The 9,018-nt window shown below is 48.2% G+C and overlaps 1 protein-coding gene across 3 annotated transcripts in view; it reads right to left on the minus strand.

Moving 5' to 3' along the window:
* Positions 1-1,299: 1,299 nt before the first annotated feature.
* Positions 1,300-9,018, minus strand: part of LOC115416510 (tyrosine-protein kinase Fer-like) — a 25,976-nt gene continuing 18,257 nt past the window's right edge. For 2 of the 3 annotated variants that reach the window (XM_030130292.1, XM_030130291.1), the window contains exons 17-20: positions 7,798-7,921; positions 2,231-2,385; positions 2,003-2,125; positions 1,300-1,848 (exon numbers count right to left, since the gene is read on the minus strand). In XM_030130292.1, coding sequence (XP_029986152.1) covers positions 1,712-1,848; positions 2,003-2,125; positions 2,231-2,385; positions 7,798-7,921 — 539 coding nt within the window. In that variant the 3' untranslated portion in view covers positions 1,300-1,711. The remainder of the gene's footprint in view (positions 1,849-2,002; positions 2,126-2,230; positions 2,386-7,797; positions 7,922-9,018) is intronic. The other variant, XM_030130290.1, reaches the window with a different exon arrangement.

Here is a 9,018-nt window from a genome sequence, read left to right on the forward strand (position 1 = left end):
AGTTGAATTAATGATTTATTTTGTAACAAAGGAGGAGTTTATTTTTCGACTGGAAATAATGTCACAGGAAACAGTTTGTTGAAGTTTTATTTTCATAATAAAAGCTACAATAATATTTTATAAGAGTTTAAACATATAAAAGACAAAAGGCTGATTAGTGTCAATAAAAACAGTAAAAACATCTGTAGTTTATTTACAAACAGTCAGTAGGCGGAGCCTGGAGCATCACTCCGCCCCTAAACAGTCCACGCAGTAACACTAACCAATCAGGACTCAGGTTCATTCACATCAGTTCTTCATATTTGGATTCAAACTTTAATCTGGGTCGTTTTTATTTGACGACACGAAGTCTGAGGCTCTGATTGGTCAGAAAACGCCTTCCTAACTAAAGGTGGGCGTGGCCTGACATCATGATTGGCAGCTGGACATGAAGTAAAAATAAAAATATTACATTAGTGTCATGAGTTGACAAACACGTTGCCATGGTAACGGTGTGGAGTTTGTCACACTTTTGTGTGGTGTTTTCGGTTTGTTCGGTCACATTTGTTTCACATTTACAGTTCGCGTTGTTCAGTGTTCGATTCGTGCTTGTGTATTTTACATGTTTGTAGTTTTCAGATTTGTTTAGTGTTTTTCATGTTTTACAGTTTTGTTTAATGTTTCATGATTTTTGTGTTAATATTTTTTGTTTGTGTTGTATTTTTCGTGTTTTGTATTTTCATGTTTGTTTTGTATTTTCATGTTTTGTATTTTTCGTGTTTTTCATGTTTTGTATTTTTCGTGTTTGTTTTGTATTTTTCGTGTTTGTTTTGTATTTTAGTGTTTTTGTATTTTCGTGTTTTATATTTTAGTGTTTTTGTATTTTTCACGTTTGTTTTGTATTTTTCGTGTTTGTTTTGTATTTTAGTGTTTTTGTATTTTAGTGTTTTGTATTTTCGAGTTTGTGTTGTATTTTTCGTGTTTGTTTTGTATTTTAGTGTTTTTGTATTTTTCGTGTTTTGTATTTTAGTGTTTTTGTATTTTCGTGTTTGTGTTGTATTTTTCGTGCTTGTTTTGTATTTTAGTGTTTTGTATTTTCGTGTTTGTGTCGTATTTTTCATGTTTGTGTTGTATTTCACGTTTGTGTTGTATTTTTCGCGTTTGTTGTGTATTTTTCGCGTTTGTTGTGTATTTTTCATGTTTGTTGTGTATTTGTTGTTTGTTGTGTATTTTAGTGTTATTGTATTTGTCATGTTTGTGTTGTATTTTTCCTGTTTGTGTTATTTGTCATGTTTGTTGTGTATTTTTCATATTTGTGTCGCATTCTTTGTGTTTGTGTTGTATTTTTCGTGTTATCTGTTTGGTGTTTGGACTCTCGCTCCTCAGGTTTGTTGTGTATTTTTTTGCGTTTGTGTTGTATTTTTTTGCGTTTGTGTTGTATTTTTTTGCGTTTGTGTTGTATTTTTTTGTGTTTGTGTTGTATGTTTTTGCGTTTGTGTTGTCATTTGTTTGGTGTTCGGACTCTCGGCTCCTCAGGTTTGTGTTTGTTTGAAATAAATTAACATGAATATGCGTCTGTTCGGTTCTGTTTGACCTGTTTTTCGTGTTTTTACCGAGACGTCATCGTCTGACCACACCCCCGTCAGACCGTCGTATAAACTAAACTCTGCTGATGTCACTTCCTGTGGGCGGTGCCAGGTGTGTGCTGTGTGCTGATGTCACTTCCTGTGCGTCACTTCTTCTTGATGGCGCCCAGGTCTCGCTGTAACTCGCTGAACTTGGGTCGCTCCTCTGGGTTGTACTGCCAGCAGCGCTGCATCACTTTGTACACGTCGTCAGGGCAACGCTGAGGACACGCCATCCTGTAACCTAGCAACCAGGAGGACACGGGAGAGGCGGAGTCAAAGGAAAACATGAATGAATGAAGGCGACGTCACGTGACCGTGATGTAATCACATGCATGGGCGGGACTTAAGGGGACATTGTCATGGTAACGGCCGAAAGAGGGCGGGTCCGGTCTCACCTTTCTCCACCTGCTCCCGGGCCTGCTGATTGGTCATTCCGGGGTAAGGACACACCCCCAGGCTGAAGGTCTCCCACAGCAGGATGCCGTAACTCCACACGTCGCTCTCCGAGCTGTAACGACCTGTAGCCAATTAGAGCGCAGGACACACAGTAAGCCACCGATCGGCGGACGCGGCAGAGTCAGGTGACCTGAGGAGTGTTTGGGAGGAGCGGGGGGGGGCGTTACCGTAGTTGAGCGCCTCCGGAGCCGTCCACTTTATGGGAATCTGTTTGAGTCCAGACGACGAGTAGACGCCGTCGTCCTCCTGACGACTCATCCCAAAGTCACTGATCTTCAACACAGAGCCGTCAGCAACGAGACAGTTACGAGCAGCCAGGTCCCTGAGAGAGAGACAGGTAGGAGAGAGAGAGAGAGACCGTTACAGAGAGAGAGAGAGACCGTTACAGAGAGAGACAGACAGTTACGAGCAGACAGGTCCCTGAGAGAGAGACAGGTAGGAGAGAGAGAGAGAGACCGTTACAGAGAGAGAGAGACCGTTACAGAGAGAGACAGACAGTTACGAGCAGACAGGTCCCTGAGAGAGAGACAGGTAGGAGAGAGAGAGAGAGACCGTTACAGAGAGAGACAGACAGTTACGAGCAGCCAGGTCCCTGAGAGAGAGACAGGTAGGAGAGAGAGAGAGAGAGAGAGAGACCGTTAAAGAGAGAGACAGACAGTTACGAGCAGCCAGGTCCCTGAGAGAGAGACAGGTAGGAGAGAGAGAGAGAGACCGTTACAGAGAGAGAGAGAGACCGTTACAGAGAGAGACAGACAGTTACGAGCAGACAGGTCCCTGAGAGAGAGACGGGTAGGAGAGAGAGAGAGAGACCGTTAAAGAGAGAGACAGACAGTTACGAACAGACAGGTCCCTGAGAGAGAGACAGGTAGGAGAGAGAGAGAGAGACCGTTACAGAGAGAGACAGACAGTTACGAGCAGCCAGGTCCCTGAGAGAGAGACAGGTAGGAGAGAGAGAGAGAGAGAGACCGTTACAGAGAGAGACAGACAGTTACGAGCAGCCAGGTCCCTGAGAGAGAGACAGGTAGGAGAGAGAGAGAGAGAGACCGTTACAGAGAGAGAGAGAGACCGTTACAGAGAGAGACAGACAGTTACGAGCAGACAGGTCCCTGAGAGAGAGACGGGTAGGAGAGAGAGAGAGAGACCGTTACAGAGAGAGACAGACAGTTACGAGCAGACAGGTCCCTGAGAGAGAGACGGGTAGGAGAGAGAGAGAGAGACCGTTACAGAGAGAGACAGACAGTTACGAGCAGACAGGTCCCTGAGAGAGAGACTGGTAGGAGAGAGAGAGAGAGACCGTTACAGAGAGAGACAGACAGTTACGAGCAGACAGGTCCCTGAGAGAGAGACAGGTAGGAGAGAGAGAGAGACCGTTACAGAGAGAGACAGACAGTTACGAGCAGCCAGGTCCCTGAGAGAGAGACAGGTAGGAGAGAGAGACCGTTACAGAGAGAGACAGACAGTTACGAGCAGCCAGGTCCCTGAGAGAGAGACAGGTAGGAGAGAGAGAGAGAGACCGTTACAGAGAGAGACAGACAGTTACGAGCAGACAGGTCCCTGAGAGAGAGACGGGTAGGAGAGAGAGAGAGAGACCGTTACAGAGAGAGACAGACAGTTACGAGCAGCCAGGTCCCTGAGAGAGAGACAGGTAGGAGAGAGAGACCGTTACAGAGAGAGACAGACAGTTACGAGCAGCCAGGTCCCTGAGAGAGAGACAGGTAGGAGAGAGAGAGAGACCGTTACAGAGAGAGACAGACTGTTACAAGCAGACAGGTCCCTGAGAGAGAGACAGGTAGGAGAGAGAGAGAGACCGTTACAGAGAGAGACAGACTGTTACAAGCAGACAGGTCCCTGAGAGAGAGACGGGTAGGAGAGAGAGAGAGAGACCGTTACAGAGAGAGACAGACAGTTACGAGCAGCCAGGTCCCTGAGAGAGGGACAGGTAGGAGAGAGAGAGACCGTTACAGAGAGAGACAGTTACGAGCAGCCAGGTCCCTGAGAGAGAGACAGGTAGGAGAGAGAGAGAGAGAGACCGTTACAGAGAGAGACAGACAGTTACGAGCAGACAGGTCCCTGAGAGAGAGACAGGTAGGAGAGAGAGAGACCGTTACAGAGAGAGAGACAGTTACGAGCAGACAGGTCCCTGAGAGAGAGACAGGTAGGAGAGAGAGAGAGAGACCGTTACAGAGAGAGACAGACAGTTACGAGCAGACAGGTCCCTGAGAGAGAGACAGGTAGGAGAGAGAGAGAGACCGTTACAGAGAGAGACAGACTGTTACAAGCAGACAGGTCCCTGAGAGAGAGACAGGTAGGAGAGAGAGAGAGAGAGAGAGACTGTTACAGAGAGAGACAGATAGTTACGAGCAGCCAGGTCCCTGAGAGAGAGACAGGTAGGAGAGAGAGAGAGAGAGAGACCGTTACAGAGAGAGACAGACAGTTATGAGGAGCCAGGTCCCTGAGAGAGAGACGGGTAGGAGAGAGAGAGAGAGAGCGTTACAGAGAGAGACAGACAGTTACGAGCAGCCAGGTCCCTGAGAGAGAGACGGGTAGGAGAGAGAGAGAGAGAGACCGTTACAGAGAGAGACAGACAGTTACGAGCAGACAGGTCCCTGAGAGAGAGACTGGTAGGAGAGAGAGAGAGAGACCGTTACAGAGAGAGACAGACAGTTACGAGCAGACAGGTCCCTGAGAGAGAGACTGGTAGGAGAGAGAGAGAGAGACCGTTACAGAGAGAGACAGACAGTTACGAGCAGACAGGTCCCTGAGAGAGAGACAGGTAGGAGAGAGAGAGAGAGAGAGAGAGACCGTTACAGAGAGAGACAGTTACGAGCAGCCAGGTCCCTGAGAGAGAGACAGGTAGGAGAGAGAGAGAGAGAGAGACCGTTACAGAGAGAGACAGTTACGAGCAGCCAGGTCCCTGAGAGAGAGACAGGTAGGAGAGAGAGAGAGAGACCGTTACAGAGAGAGACAGACAGTTACGAGCAGCCAGGTCCCTGAGAGAGGGACAGGTAGGAGAGAGAGAGACCGTTACAGAGAGAGACAGTTACGAGCAGCCAGGTCCCTGAGAGAGAGACAGGTAGGAGAGAGAGAGAGAGACCGTTACAGAGAGAGACAGACAGTTACGAGCAGACAGGTCCCTGAGAGAGAGACAGGTAGGAGAGAGAGAGACCGTTACAGAGAGAGAGACAGTTACGAACAGACAGGTCCCTGAGAGAGAGACAGGTAGGAGAGAGAGAGAGAGACCGTTACAGAGAGAGACAGACAGTTACGAGCAGACAGGTCCCTGAGAGAGAGACAGGTAGGAGAGAGAGAGAGACCGTTACAGAGAGAGACAGACTGTTACAAGCAGACAGGTCCCTGAGAGAGAGACAGGTAGGAGAGAGAGAGAGAGACTGTTACAGAGAGAGACAGATAGTTACGAGCAGCCAGGTCCCTGAGAGAGAGACAGGTAGGAGAGAGAGAGAGAGAGAGAGAGACCGTTACAGAGAGAGACAGACAGTTATGAGCAGCCAGGTCCCTGAGAGAGAGACAGGTAGGAGAGAGAGAGAGAGAGCGTTACAGAGAGAGACAGACAGTTACGAGCAGCCAGGTCCCTGAGAGAGAGATGGGTAGGAGAGAGAGAGAGAGAGACCGTTACAGAGAGAGACAGACAGTTACTAGCAGACAGGTCCCTGAGAGAGAGACTGGTAGGAGAGAGAGAGAGAGACCGTTACAGAGAGAGACAGACAGTTACGAGCAGACAGGTCCCTGAGAGAGAGACTGGTAGGAGAGAGAGAGAGAGACCGTTACAGAGAGAGACAGACAGTTACGAGCAGCCAGGTCCCTGAGAGAGAGACGGGTAGGAGAGAGAGAGAGAGAGAGACCGTTACAGAGAGAGACAGACTGTTACAAGCAGACAGGTCCCTGAGAGAGAGACAGGTAGGAGAGAGAGAGAGACCATTACAGAGAGAGACAGACTGTTACAAGCAGACAGGTCCCTGAGAGAGAGACGGGTAGGAGAGAGAGAGAGAGACCGTTACAGAGAGAGACAGACAGTTACGAGCAGCCAGGTCCCTGAGAGAGGGACAGGTAGGAGAGAGAGAGACCGTTACAGAGAGAGACAGTTACGAGCAGCCAGGTCCCTGAGAGAGAGACAGGTAGGAGAGAGAGAGAGAGACCGTTACAGAGAGAGACAGACAGTTACGAGCAGACAGGTCCCTGAGAGAGAGACAGGTAGGAGAGAGAGAGACCGTTACAGAGAGAGAGACAGTTACGAGCAGACAGGTCCCTGAGAGAGGGACAGGTAGGAGAGAGAGAGAGACCGTTACAGAGAGAGAGACAGTTACGAGCAGCCAGGTCCCTGAGAGAGAGACAGGTAGGAGAGAGAGAGAGACCGTTACAGAGAGAGACAGACAGTTACGAGCAGACAGGTCCCTGAGAGAGAGACAGGTAGGAGAGAGAGAGAGAGACCGTTACAGAGAGAGAGACAGTTACGAGCAGACAGGTCCCTGAGAGAGACGGGTAGGAGAGAGAGAGAGAGACCGTTACAGAGAGAGACAGACAGTTACGAGCAGACAGGTCCCTGAGAGAGAGACAGGTAGGAGAGAGAGAGAGACCGTTACAGAGAGAGACAGACTGTTACAAGCAGACAGGTCCCTGAGAGAGAGACAGGTAGGAGAGAGAGAGAGAGAGAGAGAGAGACTGTTACAGAGAGAGACAGATAGTTACGAGCAGCCAGGTCCCTGAGAGAGAGACAGGTAGGAGAGAGAGAGAGAGAGACCGTTACAGAGAGAGACAGACAGTTATGAGCAGCCAGGTCCCTGAGAGAGAGACAGGTAGGAGAGAGAGAGAGAGAGAGCGTTACAGAGAGAGACAGACAGTTACGAGCAGCCAGGTCCCTGAGAGAGAGACGGGTAGGAGAGAGAGAGAGAGAGACCGTTACAGAGAGAGACAGACAGTTACGAGCAGACAGGTCCCTGAGAGAGAGACAGGTAGGAGAGAGAGAGACTGTTACAGAGAGAGACAGACAGTTACGAGCAGCCAGGTCCCTGAGAGAGAGACAGGTAGGAGAGAGAGAGAGAGAGAGAGAGAGAGAGAGAGACTGTTACAGAGAGAGACAGACAGTTATGAGCAGCCAGGTCCCTGAGAGAGAGACAGGTAGGAGAGAGAGAGAGAGAGAGAGAGAGACTGTTACAGAGAGAGACAGATAGTTACGAGCAGCCAGGTCCCTGAGAGAGAGACAGGTAGGAGAGAGAGAGAGAGAGACCGTTACAGAGAGAGACAGACAGTTATGAGCAGACAGGTCCCTGAGAGAGAGACAGGTAGGAGAGAGAGAGAGAGAGAGACTGTTACAGAGAGAGACAGACAGTTACGAGCAGCCAGGTCCCTGAGAGAGAGACAGGTAGGAGAGAGAGAGAGAGAGACCGTTACAGAGAGAGACAGACAGTTATGAGCAGCCAGGTCCCTGAGAGAGAGACAGGTAGGAGAGAGAGAGAGAGAGCGTTACAGAGAGAGACAGACAGTTACGAGCAGCCAGGTCCCTGAGAGAGAGACGGGTAGGAGAGAGAGAGACTGTTACAGAGAGAGACAGACAGTTACGAGCAGCCAGGTCCCTGAGAGAGAGACAGGTAGGAGAGAGAGAGAGAGAGAGAGAGAGAGAGACTGTTACAGAGAGAGACAGACAGTTACGAGCAGCCAGGTCCCTGAGAAAGAGAGAGAGAGACGGATCAGACAGACAGGTCCTAGGGGTCTTACTGACCTGTGTATACAGTTCTTACTCTCCAGATAGGCCATTCCAGCTGCAGCATCCACTGAAAAACGAATGAGCTGCTTCGTCTTCAGCTCATCCTTCTTCTTCCTCAGAAAAGACAGGAAGTCTCCACCTGACAGACAGAACAGACAGACAGTATAAACAGCAGACAGACAGAACAGACAGACAGTATAAACAGCAGACAGACAGAACAGACAGACAGTATAAACAGCAGACAGACAGAACAGACAGTATAAACAGCAGACAGACAGACAGAACAGACAGACAGTATAAACAGCAGACAGACAGACAGACAGTATAAACAGCAGACAGACAGAACAGACAGACAGTATAAACAGCAGACAGACAGAACAGACAGTATAAACAGCAGACAGACAGACAGAACAGACAGACAGTATAAACAGCAGACAGACAGAACAGACAGACAGTATAAACAGCAGACAGATAGACAGAACAGACAGACAGTATAGACAGCAGACAGACAGAACAGACAGACAGTATAATCAGCAGACAGACAGTATAAACAGCAGACAGACAGAACAGACAGACAGTATAAACAGCAGACAGACAGACAGAACAGACAGACAGTATAAACAGCAGACAGACAGACAGAACAGACAGACAGTATAAACAACAGACAGAACAGACAGACAGTATAAACAGCAGACAGACAGAACAGACAGACAGTATAAACAGCAGACAGACAGACAGAACAGACAGACAGTATAATCAGCAGACTGACAGACAGAACAGACAGACAGTATAAATAGCAGACAGACAGAACAGACAGACAGTATAAACAGCAGACAGACAGACAGAACAGACAGACAGTATAATCAGCAGACTGACAGACAGAACAGACAGACAGTATAAACAGCAGACAGAACAGACAGACAGTATAAACAACAGACAGAACAGACAGACAGTATAAACAGCAGACAGACAGAACAGACAGACAGACAGTATAAACAGCAGACAGACAGAACAGACAGACAGACAGTATAAACAGCAGACAGACAGAACAGACAGACAGTATAAACAGCAGACAGACAGAACAGACAGACAGTATAAACAGCAGACAGACAGACAGAACAGACAGACAGTATAAACAACAGACAGAACAGACAGACAGTATAAACAGCAGACAGACAGAACAGACAGACAGTATAAACAGCAGACAGACAGAACAGACAGACAGAAAGTATAAAC

The sequence above is a fragment of the Sphaeramia orbicularis genome, unplaced genomic scaffold (assembly GCF_902148855.1).
Source record: "Sphaeramia orbicularis unplaced genomic scaffold, fSphaOr1.1, whole genome shotgun sequence".
In the NCBI taxonomy this organism is placed as follows: Eukaryota; Metazoa; Chordata; class Actinopteri; order Kurtiformes; family Apogonidae; genus Sphaeramia; species Sphaeramia orbicularis.